This window comes from Elaeis guineensis, chromosome 2, assembly GCF_000442705.2.
Source record: "Elaeis guineensis isolate ETL-2024a chromosome 2, EG11, whole genome shotgun sequence".
Taxonomy (NCBI): Eukaryota; Viridiplantae; Streptophyta; class Magnoliopsida; order Arecales; family Arecaceae; genus Elaeis; species Elaeis guineensis.
In genome coordinates this window covers 77,019,007-77,038,200 of record NC_025994.2, presented here as the reverse complement: position 1 = coordinate 77,038,200, position 19,194 = coordinate 77,019,007, and the positions used below count along the sequence as shown (strand labels likewise).

The 19,194-nt window shown below is 41.4% G+C and overlaps 2 protein-coding genes across 2 annotated transcripts in view; both read right to left on the bottom strand.

Annotated features, from left to right (window-relative positions):
- Window positions 1-3,563: 3,563 nt before the first annotated feature.
- Window positions 3,564-5,221, bottom strand: LOC105058290 (uncharacterized). Its single transcript, XM_010941174.4, has one exon. It carries the CDS (start codon window positions 5,102-5,104, stop codon window positions 3,854-3,856), a length of 1,251 nt encoding a protein of 416 aa, XP_010939476.2. The 5' UTR covers window positions 5,105-5,221; the 3' UTR covers window positions 3,564-3,853.
- Window positions 5,222-9,429: 4,208 nt separating this feature from the next.
- LOC105058280 (CSC1-like protein HYP1) overlaps window positions 9,430-19,194 on the bottom strand; it is a 74,228-nt gene continuing 64,463 nt past the window's right edge. The window contains exon 9 of the mRNA XM_073251144.1: window positions 9,430-9,995. Coding sequence (XP_073107245.1) covers window positions 9,831-9,995 — 165 coding nt within the window. The 3' untranslated portion in view covers window positions 9,430-9,830. The remainder of the gene's footprint in view (window positions 9,996-19,194) is intronic.

The window sequence follows — 19,194 nt, the reverse complement described above, 5'->3', positions numbered from 1 at the left end:
TCATGCTGGAGGTAGAGAAAGGATAATGGTCATCATATCATCATTAAAGACATGAGCAAGGGTTGTGCGATCCCAGATATGATTAGAGGCAATAAATTGGTCCATTGAATAGCTTTGAAGATCAATTGTAGCATTCGAAAAAGAAGGCCAATGTGATAATGGGATGGGAGTAAGCTAGGGGTCATTGCAAATATTAATAGATCGGCTCATTTGAGGTAAACCACATAAACTAATATTGAATATTTTTTCTTATGGTACAAAGCTTTTGTCAAATAGAGGAGCAATGAGAAGACCCCTCGTAAGTCAATCAAGAGCCCAAAAATTTATATTTGGAAGAGATAAACTGAGCCCATAAAGATTGGGATTGCAAAATCAGATTGTCTGCTAATTTTGACAATAAAATCTATCGAGTAAGCTTAAGGGAACATAATCCCAATCCTCCCATAGCCTTAGAAATATAGATAGTGTTCTCAGCATTGAGGTGAAGTTTACGTTGCTGAGGAGGATGGCCCAAAAAAAAAACCTCAAACTCATGTTCTACAGAGTTGATTGTAATAAGAGAAATACGAATAAAGGACATAGCATAAAGAAGCATAGAGCAAAGAACAGATTGAATGATAGTAAGGCGACCTGCAAATCAGAAAGCTCTCCACTTCCACCTTGCAAGCTTTGCAAGAATATTGTTAGTGAGAAGATCGATGTTTGTTGCGTGAAGCTTAGAGGTGGAAATAGGAACTCCGAAATACCTCCATACACCAATTTTCCAAGGCATATGAAAAATAAAAGAGTTGAGGCACTTGATCTCAGGAGTTGTGGAAGGGCTGTAGATGAGACAAGACTTAGAAATATTAACTTGCTATCCAAAGAAGTGGCAATTTGCCTCCAGTACCCACTTGAGATATAATGCATCTCGAATGGTTGTTCTAGCAAGAAAGATATAGTCATTAGCAAAGAAGACATAAGAAATAATAGGCCCTTGTACTCTAAGTGGTAAGTTCTAAGATGGCCAGTATGAACAGCTCCTTATGAAGAGAGGGATAATATTTTTGAGCGCATAATAAAGAGGAGTGGAGAGATTGGGCACCCTTGGCAAAGGCCATAAAAAATAGGGAACCAATGAGTTGGTTGACCATTCACAAGCAAGGAGAATTGTGGGTGCTTCACACAAGTTAAGATCCAATGGATGAATTATCTAGCAAACCCAAGATGCTATAGAATATGTCCCAAATAAGACCACTGAATTCTATCAGAAGTCTTTTTATATCAGCTTTGACCATTAAAAGAGCACATGATGGGGGAACACGATGAAGTGAGTGCATAAGTTCTTGGATAAGAAGAATGTTTTTCATATGCTATGGTGACTAATGAAGGCTCCTTGTGTAGGAGATATAAGATGGGGCATTAAAGGCCTAAGATGACGAAGAAGAATAGTAGCAACCAACCTGTAAATTATGTTACAAAGATCGATAGGTTAGAAGTTAAAGGCATAAACAGGATGATACACTTTCAGGATTAGAGCAACGAAGGATTGCTTCTAAGTCGGGGTTATCCTTGAAGTTTCAAAGAAATAGAGAACCCTTTAAATGATTTCTTTATTAATTATATGCCAATAATCTCAAAAGGAGGCCGAAAAGCCATCAGGTCCTAAGGTTTTATTGGTATGCAAAAAATTGAGGGCCTAAGTAATCTCCTCCTCCGTGACAGGGGCAATAAGAAATTGGTTCTAATCATGATTGATGGTAATCAGGGGGGCCAAAGATCTTCAAGTTGATGACAAATTTTCTATCGCTGCCAGAAATGGGTAAGCAGTTTCACGTGAACTTCTGCTTCTCCTTCCAGCCATTGACCTCGGCAAGGTTTCAAAGAAAAAATCTTATTCCATCTATGCCTTGTAATAGTCAATTGATGGAAGAATTTTGTGTTAGCATTCTCATCGCAGAGCCAGATAATTCTAGACTTCTGCCTCCAAAAATTTTCTTAAAAGGTCAATAATTTATGATACTTCTTTAAATGTTGCATTTGATGTAGATGATCAACATGCGAGAGAGTACCAGTTTGTGCTTCTATGGTTTGAAGTAAGCAAATTTAATGATATAACCAATTAGTTTTATGGAATATATTGCCGATACGATAATAATTCAATTGTTGGAGCTTATGTTTGGCCTGAGAAAAGAGTGCGGACATCCGCTAGTCAGGCGGAAGATGATAAGATCTTCTCAATGATAGCCTGTGCCCTATTACAAAATTTTCAGAAATTATGATACCAAAAAGGCCGGTGATGATGAGCTCTTGCAATGAGCTATGGTAGCCGGCAAAATAGGATAATGATCCGATGGTAGAGAATAAGATAATTATTAGAAGAAAAGGTCCGCATCAAGTAAATCTGGAACCTTGGCAACCTGAATCAATTAGTCCTGCGGAGGATCCAAAAGCCCGAAATTCTTTGCCATCACGGCAGATTGTAGTCGTCTGCAACCATGGCAGTGGAACCTGAAGGCCTATTTTATCCATTCCCATGCCGGATCTTTTCTTAACAACCATAAGATGAAAACTAATCATGAGGTCTACCAATATGAATTCATGTAATCTGCCCATTTGAAAACTTATATTCCAGCTATGGACCATTGCATGTCTAAACAATTATGACCATAATATCCTAGCTAGTAGTGAAGGCTCTTAGGCATCATTAATTATTAGCTCTATATAAACCCACTGATACACTGTGACCAATCTTACGACTCATTCTAGTTTCCTTGACGGGTCACCTAAATCTACCTAGTAGTCGTTTCCGTTTCAGTGGACCATAATATGGCAGTACAAGCAGCTTACACAACGCAGCCTTGGGCCCTTGGCCTTTGTGTTCCTCGCGTCCAACAGTAGAGTAGTGGCAAATAAGCTGACTGCCGAGTTCTAGTTCCCGTGGTTATTTCCTTGTGAGCTATAATTCTCGTCTCCGATGCTCTTATCTCATCATCTTCACTGTTAAAGTCTCCACTTTTATAAGGTTGCGCGCGGCGAGGTTTTTGGGATCGGGATGGTTTACAATGCAGCGAACAATCGGAACACTTTTGACCAAAACCCTGGAAGATCTAAGGCTACCGCATCTCAAGTTACTCGACCTGATTACCTGAAAACCATTTATTCATGCCAACTAATCATAATTCTCGACAAAGTTATCCGACTGTCAAGGTCTTCATTTAGAATAAGCATCTCACAAACAATATACGCACTCATAATGCTGGAAAGAAATGAGTCAGACGTGCCCAGAAATTAAAAATTAGATGAAGTCATGAGTCATCCTCCCTTAAGGCCACGAACATACTCTCGCATTGATGCTTACTGGTATTTGCTTTATTCATTTGGGGGAGGGAAAAATACAAATTATCAATTGAATGAATGCTTGACCAATACATATGATCTCTCTCACGAGGTACTGACAGGAGATCATGAAATTTCTTTACCGTGATCCCTTTGTTATGTGAGCTCATATATGAATCAAAGAACCACCTTCTTTAGAAGGGAACAAATGATGAACAAATTGTCAAAAAAAAAAAAAAAATCAGAATCATTTTGCTTTCCTTGATTACTTCTATTGCGGGAGAGTAATTAGATCAAAATTTAACAACCATTACCAGCAGACAAGTAAAGCCAAGTTTCTGCATATCTTCTCATAACATACATATCAGAAACTCCGGCTGCGAAAAGTGTATGCCTCTCTGCAGACTAAACGAAACACTCTCATTGGTCAGGTTGTTCAGAGAGTATTGATGCATTCATTGATAAGATTTTAAACTACCAGAATGAAATTAGAACACGATCGAGTTGCTGGAGATTATTAGAGCAGCACTTCAAACTATGCTACGTAGCATATGGGAGGAAGGTCAAGAGAGCTCCAAAGAGACGATTCACCATCATTGCTCAAAGTTGAAGCCGAAGAAGGAGGAGGTTGTGGTGGTGGTGGTGGTGATGACGACGACGACGAAGAGATGGGAGATGAAGATGAGCACAGAAGAGAAGAAGAAGTAGATTCTGATTGGGATTGGATATGTGGATTTTCGACCGGCACTTGAACTGATCCACCGTCCACCACCTTCACCACCTCCTCTTGCTTTTGTTTCCTACATGCATTTCTGAGGCTGGAGAGGTGATTAGCCATCAACTCTCCACCATTCCTACCTCCAAGCTTCAGCCTCAAGCACTCCGATATGCCGTTGAGAGCATACAGAGAAGCCGATACCTTCCTCTCATACTTCATCCTCTTCATAGCAGCTCTAATCATCGATGGTTCATCTTCGCCGCTCTCCTGCTCTATTGGCTCCTCAATCTCCTCCACCATCTCGAACGGCGAAAAGAAACTCGATGACGATCCCTCCACAGCATCCATGAATTGGAAATCCATCATTCCCATTTCACCATCTCCCTCTTCCTGGTGCACTCCCTCTCCACACTCACCAAAGTGACCCACCTCCTCCAAGTAATTATAGCCCAAGCCCAATTCTCCTTCACCTACACCTCCTTGGTCACCCCAATTCTCCAAGTAATGGCACATGTGATCTCCACCACCATCACTACAATGAGTAAGATTCGACATAGATTCTGTCGGGTCATTTATAAAGTCTGTGAATTGTATGTCTCCACCTTCATTTGCTGTGGTTCCATACAGCTGCTGTTGCACCGGCTGCAGTTGTTGCACCGCCTGCTGCTGGCTTTCGGCAAAGCCGGAGTTGTTTCTGGCCCTCAGCCTCGTTAGGAGGAGGTTGGTGATCTTGGAAGGGAGTGCCGGTGGGCCGGCGGGCTGCGAAGGGGAGCAGGGCCAGAAGTTGGTGCGGGTGTTGGCGCCACGGAGGATGCAGGCGGCCTCGTCGTAGGCCCGAGCAGCATCTTCTGCCGTGTCGAACGTGCCGAGCCACACCCTTATCTTCTGTATGGTGTCCTTGATCTCCGCCACCCACCGCCCCGACGGCCGCTGCCGCACCCCTACGAAGCGCTTCCGGGCACGCCGGGCGCCTCCAAGTGCGGCTGCAGCTGCTGCCACCTCCTCCCAGCTGCTGCTTGGAGGCTCGCCGTCATTGGCCTCATCGGCACATTTCCTCTTCCTCACCATCTCCTCCTCGATCTTCTTTGATCTAAATAAAGTTTCCAATGTAATGCTGCTGCTAATTCTTTCTCTCTCAAAGTGTTTGCACTTGTTACTGCACTTGAGGATGGATCAGAGGAGATGAGTATTTATAAAGGAGGAGAGAGATGTGGAGACAGAGAGAGAGAAGAAGGACTGGTGGATTTGTTGCTTGGTCCCATCTCATTGTTTTTCTTAAATTTCGGCTTCTTATCATAACATATGGAGGCTTCTCCTGTGACTGTGAGAGTGAAAGGAGGATATAATAATCCCTGTGAAATAATTTGGCTTGGGCTATTCGGTGTATCTTGCCTTGACTTGGCCTTCGACTTGCTCCGCATTATATGTCTCCATTTGTTTATAGGGGTTTTAGTAAATTAAATCTAGGTTGTAGGCTTGAATCAGTCAACTCTAACAATTTGCCTATTCATTTATTGGTCTCGGGAACCTTGTTCTTGTTTCCCCACGTCCCGGAGTTCATAGTTTGTGTTATCTTTGGGCCAGTTTCACACAAAAACTTAGGTTATTGAAACCTTGTGCTGGTACATGGTAAGACTTTCTTGCCATTGTTGGCTGCCACAATATAAGTCGTCACAGGTTTTGCTAATAATTTGGCTGGGCGGAAAGTTTAAAGCTGATGGAGCACCGAAGGAGTTTAACAATTGGCAAAGACTTTATCCAAAAAAAAAAAAAAAAAGCGGGGGGGGGAGTAGGGAAAAAATCATAAAAAAATAATGAAAATAATCAGTACACGTTAAGAATAAAAACCGAAAATGGTTGACCTAAAGTAACAAGCATGGGAGAAAAAAAAAAAAAAAAAACATACAAGCGGTTAATTACTAGCTTAAAAAAATGCAAGCATCTCCTATTAGTTCTATGTCCAATTTAATAATTCAAGAAACAACAAGAATTTCGCAAGTATGCACCATTTTGCATGGCATGAGATCGTTGATATCATGATTGAAGCTTTCTCTACCGTGCGATGTGGGACGGAAGGACCGACAAGGCAACCTTGATAGCTTAACCATGCATCATATTATATTAGATGGGTCAAAAATTCCGCCTATCGCTAGCTTTTGTCATGGGTGAAGAACTAGTTAGGAGGTAACGGTCTCTCCAAGGCTCCAAGGCCTATCAACGTCCATCACCATCTGTATCTCCTCTGGAGAGAGGCATGGAAGCCAGACATCAATTATTACCTGGCCATGAGAAGTTATTCCACCAGTTTCCTTCCGAGAGCTCTCTACTGTGGCGGAGCTTCAATTTAGTTTCCTTAGAGCTAAAGACAAATGGGTGCCCTTTTTTTATCTTGGCCGCGTATTGTTGGGCCAAGGACTACAAAGTGGGACGCGGTTTACCCCACAAGTACGGCTTGACTATATGGGCTACAAATTATAGATTGGGTCTGGTCATGGATCCAGTCAACTCGTGACCCACAGAACTGGTCAATTGGACTCTGCTCGCTTCCTTAGTCTGAAAGCTTGTACGCAGGCTAGCTGAGTAAATTGTATGGTAAGAGGCGCGTCTAGCCCTTGAGATTTTTAGCAGGGCCTGGTCAAGCTAGTACTGACGTTTGTGCAATAAAATGGCAAGTATTAGCTGAGACTACGTTTGGCATTGTCAATTTTTTTTTTTTTTAAAAAAAAAATTTAATTTCTATTTTTTCAAAATATGTTTCATTTGCCCACCCCCCCCCCCCCCCCCCCACCATCTTTTTTTTTTTTTTTTTTTTTTTTTTTTTTTTTTTTTTTTTTTTTTTTTTTTTAATAATAATGGTTGGCTACATAGCTAGTGATGAGGGAGAGGGAGTGGGGATGGAGCTAGTAATATGGTAGGGGATGAGGGAGAGCTCTATGTTAGTGGAGAGGTAGTAGGAGTGATAGATGGAAAAAAAGGAGAGATGGAGCTAGTGGCATGGTCAGATGAAATATTACTCAGTGTTTGATGGAGAGATGGCCGGCTTAGCGAGCTAGCATGGTTGGACAGAGGTGACGAGGTTGAGTGCAAGATTGGATGAAAGAAAAGGGTCGTGAAGGAAAAGGTGAAAATCTATTTTTTAAAAAAAATGAAAATGAAAAGTTTTTCACTTTCATTTTTTCTAGAAATAATGAAATTTATTTTTTTAAAAAGAAAAAAAAAGGGATAACCAACACTTTTTTTTTTTGCATCAAATTCCACATTTTTGTTTTTTTAAGAAAAAGAAGCAGAAAATAAATTACCAAACAAAGTCTATGTAGTTTTTTTTTTTTTTTTTGGGAAAAAATTGGGTTCTTGCCTTTATTAGGGTTGGTACAATAGGGGATCATTAGGAAGAACAACTCTTGCTATGTAACCTAGCTGTCTATACGCCTCACATAATGGAATCAAGGTGAAAAGTGCGCTAAAATGGATATGTTTGACTAAGTTGGCTATGTTAGCTTGGGTCACAATAATCCTCAACCGAACTTTGATCAGAATTACAGACTTGTCTACTATTTTCTTCACAACATCTGGATTAATGAGAAACAGGTCAGGCCAGGTTTTTGTGACCTTTGATCCCGTAACGGATTTGCTTAACCCATTTGCAGCCTTAATTGCCAACTTCACGGATGAAGAGGTCTATGCTTGGTCTAAATTGTCAGACCAATGACCACGCATAAATATTGGCGGCCTTTGCTGGCCAGTAGATTACTAGCGGCCGTGCGATTATCATTAGTTTAATCAAGCATCCTTTGCAGTCTCCAAAAGCCAGATCACTTAACAAAGAAATCTCCACAAACGTCCTAATATTTTGGATATAACGTAAGGCATGAACGGACAAGAAACTATGTGCATTACAAGTGGGATTTGTACCACGACCACTATACTTTTTGAAAGGAATCATCTAGGTGCGGCATAAGAAACAAGTCTAGTGCCAAAAGATGAGACAGACCAGTCCAAGTGCCTAAAAATCTACCATTCGCCTGTTTTTTTAGTGTCTCGGCTCCTTGAGATTCCCACCCTCCTGCGGTGGGTATATCGTTGCACAGCCGAATGAGGGAAAGACTAATGGCAATACCACAACAAAAGATTCACTGTTGCCATCCTTTCTCATCAGCGAAGGAGAATTCTGATAGTTTGTTGGAAAGAAAAAGAACTAGAGATGTCCTATGTGACTGCGGGTATTGTTTTTGTCTGCGTCATAATAAATGAAATTATCTAAGGCCTCTCACAGACCTCTGCCAATTGGTACCTATAGGTCAATGCCGAGGATGATGAATGCCCAGAACGACACGCTTGGTGCCGCATGAAGACTCCCAGAATAACGTCTTCATTAGGGAGGCATTCAGAAGGCAGAATAAGAAATGGGGCTCTATAAAGTCAGTCTTGTACGGCGGGTTCAAGATTCCACAAGGCCTTTTTTTTTTTTTTTCCCTTTTGAACTGTGCGTTAGGTCGTAGACAGACCTCCAGGTTTACAGAACTGTCTCCAGGTGTAAGTCCCAGAGATGTCATAGCCCAACAGCTACCATGCATGAGTGAGATAAATCCCTTCCCATACAAGACCATCACCAGAGGAGTAGAAGGCCACCAAGTGGCTGAGCACCTGCCTGAATGTGATGTCATGGTGTGGAAAGTTCTATGGAGTACAAACAAAGTGGTTAGGAAAAGTGAAATGAGGAGCTTCTGCACCTGACTTGCTTCCATCTGGCAGATGCTAATGTTTGATTGCTTTTCTAGACACCATCCTGACAGCTGCTGGCAGCTTTCAGCCATGAAACCAATTACCTGCAAATAATGCATGAAGTTTCTGAAGAAATAATACGATCAAGCAATTGCGTCCTCCTGATCTGTTCTCAACATGTCACTTAATTACCTTCAGCAGAAGCAGGCACATCATAGCCATAATTACTTGCACCAATCTAACCAGCAATACGTTCTTTAGCTTAGCACATGCAACTTACATGAACCAACCTATACGTGCACAGTTTATGATGTTTGTATGGAACCATCATAGAATAAAAGTAGCAGCATACCGAAGTCATAATTACTTGCACAAATCTAACCAGCAATATGTTCTTTAGCTTAGCACATGCAGCTGACATGAACCAAGCTATAAGTGCACCATTTATGATGTTTGTATGGAAGCATTATAGAATAAAAGTTGCAGCTCATTGAATTTTCTTCAGCGCCCTCTAAAATGTTTCAAGTCGCACCATGTCTTTAGAGAATAATTTTTTTCGTCCTTCCAAGAGCTATTCCGAAACTCAAGCTGAGGCACAAACACAAATACTAAATACCAGGCCCTGCAGATGAAGCGTCTTCAAGGTCCATAATCACAAAACATGCAACAAGGAAAATAATAGCAGATAGCCATTATGATTACATAGCACAAGATGGAGCTCCACCGATCAAATCAACAGCATGGTCATGTCTGAAATGAATCGAATGACACAGTTGCATCTCAAGACCAAATAAACAGCAAGGTGCATATGTACATTAAATGTTTGCATGAGAGATGCACCACAATCATCTCCATAAAACTACAACATTTCACAAAAGGTTTGTAGATGAAACGCTTGCTCCCTGAGGCAATCAAGTAACATGCGTCTAGAAATCCATATCTATATAAAACTGCAATGGATGTAAAATGTATTCAGAAGACCACATTCCCTCGTAGCTTGATTTGACCCTCTTTTATGTTTCAGCACCATTTCGATCCTAGCAGATATAATGTGATTTGTTAGCAGAAGATGTCAACCTTCGGCGGAGAAAAGAAGCGGAGAGGTGTGCTCATTTGAGTTCTGAGAGTGGTTGATTGGCATCAGAGCTGGGTCACGATATGCAGTGACCAGTTTGTCAAAGAACTCGGCCATTTTTGCTGGATCATTCTGATCTTCTCGGTCTTTCTTTATCAAAGTCTATAAACAAAACAAACAACACAAAAGTCGATCAAATTTTAAGCAAAAAATCCATTTACCACAAAATGCTGCAAATGTATCCTGATATGGCATACAAACTCTAGCTCTATTCCTGCACATCAGAATATCCAACCACCGAAACAGGACAACAGGTGTTGCCTCAATTTTAACAAGTTCTCAAGAGCATCAGGGCAAGTTAAATGCATTCAGATATTTGGAGAAAAATGCGAAAAGCTTATGTTTGTCACGATAAGATTAGAGCTGCAGTCCCATTGCATAAGATGTTTTGCTGCAGAAAAAATTAGGATCTGTTGTAATGAGATATCCAGATAAGCTAGCATATAGCTTGATGGATCTGTTGCATTGGCACATTACTTATTTAACTAAAAGTAAGGCTGTAGACTAGCAGGAGAAAGAACTGCAGCATCCCCGGGTTTAATTTAACTAATTTAGAATTTTATACATGTTCTGCACTCATTATTTTCCGCCAATTTAGGCTACTTCTATTGGGCTCTGATTACACCATTTTATCTTTAAAACTAGTTTAACGGGTAATTGGGTTCTTCAACATCTTGAAAATTGGTGCCATATTCATGGAAAAGCCTAATGCAGTATAGACTGTTCAAACACACCCCAATGGAAGTAGGTGTTGTAGAGTGATATCTACCTTCAATCCCATCTTCCAACACCCTATGTAGCAAGTTTAAGCAATATCTAATTGGCTTTTCCAGGTGTATATGGTGTTAAAGAGATGTCATCAACCTAGTAAATATCTAAATTTACAACGATAGAGAAGAAACTGAAACCAGTGTCTGCTCGCAAGTTGTTCGATTTGATTTGAATAACAGCTTGTAAGTTGCAGGTGGACAATTAAAATTTTAGTGCAGGGAGAAAGAAGTTCATAGGGAAAAAATGGAAGTACAAATGATGAAAATTAAATAAAAACAAACAGAAAATTTTCATTAATAAAACATTATTGTTTGGATATACACGAGTCACTCATCTGTAATAGGCCATAGTGACATGCATTACTTCGACCATTGGCTAAATCTTACAGCTTGCTTGACCCAGATCCAAAAAAACTGAGGCACTATCTTTGGACCATTGGCGAACCCCTATTTTGAACCCACAGCAGCTATGGGTCTATTTTGGGCCATCCAGCAGTCCTCAAGTAGCCTCTCTGCTGCCTTCCATTCCCTTCTCTCTCTCTCTCCCCCCCTTCTCATCTCGTTAAGGATTGAGAGCCCCGGAGACCTTGGTGGGCCACCGTGGCTTTTTCCTTTCCTTCCCTCTTCTCTCCTTTCTCTCTTTCTTTCTTTGCTCTGTCTTTGTTAGTGTTTCAAATCGGATGCCCGAACCGCATCGATTAGCCATTAGTGCAGTTCGGGACGTCCCAAACTGCCCGGTTCAAGGCAATTCGGCAAATCCCGTCTGGAGGCCTCCATGGCCTTCTGGCAGCGACCCCCAGCCCCCCGCCCTCTCTCTTTTCCTCTCTCCAATTTTCCTTCTTCCTTGCTTCTCTGATCATTTGAGGGCTTCTATGACCCTTCGACGGCCACCACCAACCTCCCTACCCTATTCCTTTCCTTCCCTCCTGCTCCCTCCCCTTCTCTCTCACTCTCTCTGGTTCTCCCTTTCTCCCGCTCTCTTTGTTGTGTTGGTTTGGACCCAGCATGAAATGACATGGAGGCACACCAAACCATGCCGCTAACTGATCGATATGGGCCTTGGAACTGGCACAGCAAATCTTGGGACTTATTACTGCCAATATGGACACCAAGTCAATCAGATTCCAAAGAGAAGACATATGATTGACCCAATATACTAGCTAGTATAAAAGACTAACCTGAAGTGTTCAGACGCAGAGAGCTAAGGGTTGGTGCTGGAAGCTCCAAAGCCTATGTTGTGTTCCAGGCTCAAAGTTTGTTCCAGACTGCTGGCTAAACTTTCCGACCTAGAAATTGAGTTTGACAGAAACCATGTTTGTCGTTTGAACTGAATGTAGCGACATAGGCATTTGAAGTTTCAGATTGCACAAGTCACACATTTGAAAAAGGGACTTCTGCAGTGTTATGGCAATTCCATAAGAAGCATGATTCTAATACCAACACTATTATGACATTGCCAAAGTTTGATGGTGTTATGCAAGATCAAATGTTGCTATGGAACCAATTCTGCTTAAGGAGAACAGTTGCATGGTTTTGAGATGCCTTAAAAAGTGATAACAAGGACTAAATGCCCATGAGGTCCTAAAAATGTCTCCTACCCTAGAGCAAGATTTCAAATCTTCGCCGCAGGGGGGGGGGGGGGGTTGGGAGACTGGGACTAGGGGGGTCTTCAAAACCCATCGACAAGGGGAAGAAGAATAAAGGAAAGGAAGGAAGGAAATAGAAAAAGGAAAAAGAAAAGAAAGGATGGAAAGGAGAAGAACACAAAAGGAAAAAAGAAAGAATGGGAAGAAGAAGAAGGAAAGAAAGGAAGGAAGGGAGAGGAAAACCAAAGGAAGGAAATAAGCAGGGAAAGAAAGAAAGAAGAAGAAAAGAAAGAAAGGAAGGGAGAACAAAAGATAAAGGAAAGAAAAGTTAAAAAATAATCAAACAAAGAAAGAAAGAAAGAAAGAAGGGAAAAAAGAAGGGGAGAGAGAACTTCGGGTGGTCAATAGGATAGGGCGGGAGAGTGGGGCATCCCATTCTGTGGAGAAACCAGAACACCTTCATCCTATAAAATTTAAAATCTTGCCATAGAAAATGACAAAGTAGCTCCTACAAGCTAGTAAATTGCAAATTTAAAACATAATACTAGCAATAGGATTTGAAAATTTTGAGGCCTAGCAGCATGTTGGCACTATGAAAGCCTTCACCCAAGCCTAGAATTCACCAAGGACTTTCAAGGTTGTTCATTGGCTCTATGGAATCCACCAACTTCCAAGGTCCCCAAAAATCCATCAACAGTTGTGAATCCCTCCACAAGAAAACACACATGCACTTAGACAAGCATCACCCAATTCCTTAAGGAAGAATTGAATACAATGAGGTATTTATAAGTTTTAGGACCCCTTGCATAGTTGCCCTTAGAACCTGACCTAAATACAAAAATTTACAAAAGGAAAGCAGACTAAATTTGAGAAACCTATAAGCAGATATGGACATAGATCATCCATCAGGATGCCCAAAATTTGGGCATCAGATATGATTGGGTACCTTCAGGTTGGATTGGGTCTAATCATGCTGCCAGATTCAGCTGCTCCCTCAATTTGAACTTGCTTACCAACATACTGCTGAAACCAGGATCGGACACTAGCATAGTTGGGGTCAAAACATCCCAACTTGGTTGCCCAAATGTTGGATGCCTGGACCAGACCACTGGGCCCATAGTAGTTGTGGTGACAACTGGACCACTGCAGGCTTTTGGGTGCAATTAGCAACCTCATTTAGTTGTCAACCGCTGCCTTTCTCAAGTCACAAATCACAATCTCACCAAGATATATGAATCTGATCTAGAGCTGGCTAAGTCATCCAATTTCATTCCATCTTTCTTAGCACGAATACATGACTTTTTACCACTGGCCATACACTGATGCATCATGAAGTACATCCTTGAACATTCAAGGGAAAAAAATATAGTTATAAGTATAACTTAAGACTTCCATATGATTGTTTTACCAAAAAGCTCTAGAAGGCAGTTTCAAGCATGACTTTATAAAATTCAAAGCATTCCAATCTTCAACATTCAGACATTTTTTATCTGACATCATACATGCCTTTTTCACTTAAATTTGATCTTGTGGAAGAACTATGAAAGAAGCAGCTCACAAATAGAAATTCATGTCTCTCTTGCAATGTAACTCAACCAAGAACTAGAACCAATGCTAAAATTTGTTGAGTTGCAAAGAATTGGTGAGGTTAAACATTTAAAGCTAGGGAAGCAAACGATGAAATCCCAATTCTTATAATGAACCTTATCTTATTAATTTTTGTGTAGAAATCCTCAAATCACATGTCAGTGTTGTAATGTTGCAGAGCTTTAATACTAATTGAATCACAGATTTATCTTTTCAATAATTTAGCTCTAATAGACACTGAACAAACCATGATTAATAAACACAGTCCACCAAGGCTTGCCGGTATGTGTTTTGATGAAGGATTCTGCCTACCGAGGACTCTACCTTAAGGAAGTCCATAAAAGTTAATTAAATCAATGGGCAATCCATTACTAAATGGGGATGACCTCATTTCTTATAATAGGCTATAATGACTTGGACCGTAACAAACAATTTCCAATGTTGACAATTTAGCCTCTCAAGACTAAAATTTGTAGAGATTCTGTTTTAACATGGTGGTTTATCAAGTCTAATTCAGATGAGTGCAATTCCCCAGTGTACCGGTAGGATATTGGTCCGGTTCCGGCATACAAAGCAATATAGCAGCCATCTCGGAGGGAGGGAGAAGAAAGAGAGGAAGGGAGGGGGAGAGAGGAGAGGGAAAGGAAAAGAGGACCTTCGGCGGCCGCTAGAGGCCATCCATGCTCTTGCTAAGCTCGATAAGAGTGGAAGGAGGGAAGGAGAAAGTAGGGGAGATGCTTACTAGGTCAGTTGAAGCCCTTGGAGGCCTCCAGACGGACAGCGACACAGCTGCGACCCATCTGACGGCTGGGGGCAGCCAAGGTCAAAAGAGGGCCTCCACCCTCCAGTTCGAAATAGGGGTTCACCTCTGTTTTTCTTTTTTTTTGCTTTTTATCGGATGAAGTCAGTAATGCATTTGCCGACTTCACCATACTTTTTTTTATAACTTCAAATAAGTTGGCAAACCTGCTGTTCAAAACAGGGATTTGCCTCGGCATTGGCTCATCGACTGTCGAAGAGGTCACCATGGCGTCGCTATCTGTCTAGAGGCTTCCGAGGGCCTTTGGTGATCCGATAAGCATCTTCCTCTCTCTCTCATTCCCTCCCTCCATCTATATCGGGCTCGACAAGAGCTTGGATGGCCTTCGATGGCCGTTGGAGGCCCTCTCTTTCTCTCCCTCTCCTTCTATCCCCCTCTCTCTCTTCCTCTTTTCTCTCTCTTCCCTTCTCTGCCCTGTTGGTTCGGCCAGCACGGATCCGTATCAAACCATATCGCTAGCCAACCAGCATGAGATCTAATTTTGGTTCAGCGGTCCTTACAACTCCTTATACCAAACCTAACTTCTCCATTATCTAGACCACTTCCTATTCAAGGAGAATTTTAAAAGATTGCTCCTTGGGTTTCTTGTAAGCAAACTATAGGACAACGAGGTAGATTACCTATCTTCCAAACTGAACCTGCTCAAAAACTGGACAACCCACCCAACATACCTAAGTACAGACTGTTTGGGATAGATCTGGGCCTAGTTTTTAAGCCCAAAAAAATTAGGCTGGGCCTGCAATAGGCCAAACTCAGGTTTACATCGATCCAGCCTGAGCCTAATATCTATATAATACATATAATATTACATATATATTATATAATATAATATATGTTTTTTATTTCTTTCCTTATCTCATGCCGGTCTCTCTTCCTCCCACCTACCCTTCCTCCCCCACTCCTACTCCACCTCACCCATCCGGTCGCCCCAACTGCTGCCGTGCCACTCCCCCTCTTTCAATCCGACCACCCCCCTATCCCACCTCCCCCTCCCCTCCTCCAACCCACCAATTCCCCCTTCTCTGATTACCTTTTCTTTGAAAAAAGAGATTTTGAGCTAAGCCTACAGCCCAAACTGAAAGCAAGAAGCCCAATAAGTAACAGGCTTGAGCCTAAGATGTAAGAGCCAACTGGATCCGGGCCTAAAAAATTAAGAGGTACCTTAGTCCAAGCTTGGCCTGATTCGAACCAGCCTAGCTCACTGGTTAAGTAGGTCAATTCCAGATGGCCAGATTTCTTGCGAAGCCCTTCTTCTAAATAGAGTCGCTTTACCTAAGAATCTAGAAGCAATAGTTAGAGGCTTGTGTCAGGTTGAAAAATCAGTTCTACTAGCACATTATTAAATGGTGATAGAACATTAGTCAATGTACAAACTTAGTTCTTTATAAATGGGGTAAGGCTAGTTAATGAACATTATATATGGACCGAGAAACACAAACAACCCTGTTCCCAGCAGTACTAAAGCACGTAGGGGTCATTTTGACTCAATTAATCAAAGTTGGGTAGCCTCCTTAAAGAAACCCCACTTATATCTGATGCACAACAACCTCATGTCAATCTTTTGTGCTATGTTTTAGCAAAAACACCTTTAAAATGGACCTATCTCCCTGTCTGAAATCTAAATTAGTGTGATTTAGTATGCATTGGAAAACCTCCCCAAAAGCTACCTCCTGACGCTACTACTGGTATTAACTTAACAGAGGTGATTAGTTGAGGTAGCAAACTCTTCTGTTGTTGGGTCAATTTTCCAGCTTACGGAACTTTTTATTTTGTGCAATACATGCTGAAGTTTCTCAGAAACAAGTCATAGGAATTGCTTAATCTAGCCGTGTTACCTCTAACGCTCAAGCAGTAGTTTGAACAATTGTGGATTTTGTGATCTTGTCCCAAGCAAGATAGTCATCAATAATAAATAGCAAAATGGACTTTAATTACCAGTACCAGGAGAAAGCTGGGTTAGTATGGTAGCCAACACTTGGTATGCTTGTGTGCCAGTATGAAACTGCAACTGTCTTTTTTCTCTGGAAGACAATGTTTTCTTAGAAGGGTTCCTTTAGATCTGTATTAGTGATGGTTTTTGTAGGGTCCCGTGGAAAAAGAAAAAAAAACATGCTGGGGTCTCCCCAGTGTCTTAACACATAAAAGGAGGAGAAGAAGAAAACAATAAGTATTCTCTATTGTCCTCTTCCCTAAATTATGTTAACCTTGACACTTATAAACAGTTATGTGTTTGTGCCAACAATACTTCAAGCAAGATAAAAATCTGCTTCCCAAAGTTATGTTAACCTTACCTTGACATTTTTAACTGGAACTTTTTTGTGCCAACAACACTTAAAGCTAAAATTCTGAATATGTACAAATTAAATTATTCTTTATTCTCTGTCCATTTGAATTTGAGGGAAGAGGAGCCCATTTTCTATTTGACTCAGATGCCTCCTGGCACTACTTCCAGATAATCAAATACCGTGCACAGCTTGATCTTCTCAGGAAGACTATCATAACAAGACAATAAACATACGTTTTCTTAACCTTAAAGCTCTTTACTTCCTTCAAGGCAATCATCTATGAGATCCGATTATGTCAAGCAAGTGGAAGGTTTGGCCCGTAGACTACCACATGGTCAAACCTAACTGATCTCTGTAGATAGCCTAACCGAAGAGTTTGAAGATCAGCTCAATATCAGGGTGTTTCTTTATAAATTGCTTCCATCAACCATGGTACTGACATAGTTCCCATTTCCCAGCTTTATTGGGCATAATGTCAAGGAATAATGCCCATAAATTGCTGGTACATGTGACTCACATTACACCACTCTAGTGGCTTAAACTTCTCAAAGTTTATCTCTGATGCTTTAAAGACGATCTTCAAGGCACACCCGGAGATGTGATGATTTGTTCAGATGCACCACATTAGCCAGTGAATGATAATCTCCTAAGCTTTCTTGGACAAAAAATCCAAGATGATTTAGAATCAAGGATGTAAAACTCAAGTACACCAATCCCTAGCCAGCTGTACCATAATATATTGGCCAAGTACCAGTACTAGGAACCCCAAAGCAGCCTTGAATTTAGCAAACACGGCCCGTACTGCCGCACATTATGCCATATCAAGGCATATCAACCTTGTAGCTTCCCCATATCACATACCATACCTTACCAGCCTGTGACAACAGAGTATCATAGCTTGATATTTAAATATTTGCTTTAAATCAACAAATTTGATAGTCAAATCAATCATCCCCACCTCTACAGATCATTTAATTTCCTTGAACATTTTTATTCTCTATCCATAAAATAAGATGGTATCACAGAAAGGGAATGCCATTTCAAATTAACCGTGACCACTTAGTGGTGCCAAGGTACAATCTGGTATTAGTCCTTTATATAAACACAGTTCTGACAAATTGAACTCCAAAAAACATCTTCCCAAATCTAGATGTTGAAAAGATATATATATCTTGCTGTTCTCCATCTCTCCAATAAATGCATAGCACCAGCAAAACAACAAATTAATTAATTGTCCCAATTCATGCATGAGTGCAGAATATTATCAGCATTTTTTAAAGCTAATGCTTCCATAATGCTAGAGTTTCATCCTCTTTCATTGTAAATGGAAAGATTTGCTCCTGCTATTCCTATTACTGTTTTTGGAACATTAGAGAAACCAATGCTGCATGGATTCCCTATGATCCTTACCAAAGTTCGGCATCTCGATAGTAGACCTTATACTAGTACCATCCTATTACAGTATCCGTATATGGTACGGTATGAGACGGCGAGGCATACCGAGTGTCTATACGGTTTAAGACAGTGAGATATATCGAGTGTCGGTATGGTACAAGACTGTATATTAGTTTAGCATCGGTATAGCAAACTTTGCTCTTTACAAGTAAAATGAATCTCAATGGTTATTCAAATAAAGCAAAAAAAATCAATATATTCAGTTATTCATAGATGTAAAGATTCTTATTTATTTACAACACTGTTCGCCGAACCGTCCCAAACCGAATGGTTCAGGCCGTGCCAAACCGTACTGATGGGATGCCAGTCCAATTGCAGTATGAAAAATGGCACAGCAACCATATCAGAGGGAGGAAGAAGAAAGAGAGGAAGAGAGAGAGGGGGAAAGAAGAAGAGGAAGAGGAAGAAAGGGCCTTCGGTGGCCATCGAAGGCCGTCGGAGCTCTTTTCGAGCTCAATAAGGGCGGAGGGAGAGAAGAGAGAGGAAAAGACCTCACCGCATCATCGGAGGCCCTAGGAGGCATATGGATGGGCGGCAATGCTGCTGCAAGCCCTCTAACGGCCGGCGAGCCAGCGCCGAGGGATCCGAGGGTGGTCGAGCGATGGCCAAGGCGGGAGGAGGGCCTCCATCCTCTAGTTCGAAATAGGGGTTCGCCCCTGTTTTGATTTTTTTTTTTCTTTTTGAAAAGGTTTCGATTGAAGTCGGTAAACTCCTCCCACCTTGGCCACCCTTCGCTCCCTCGGCACTGACGCGCTGGCTGTAGGAGAGATCATGGTAGCATCACTGCCCGTCTAGAGT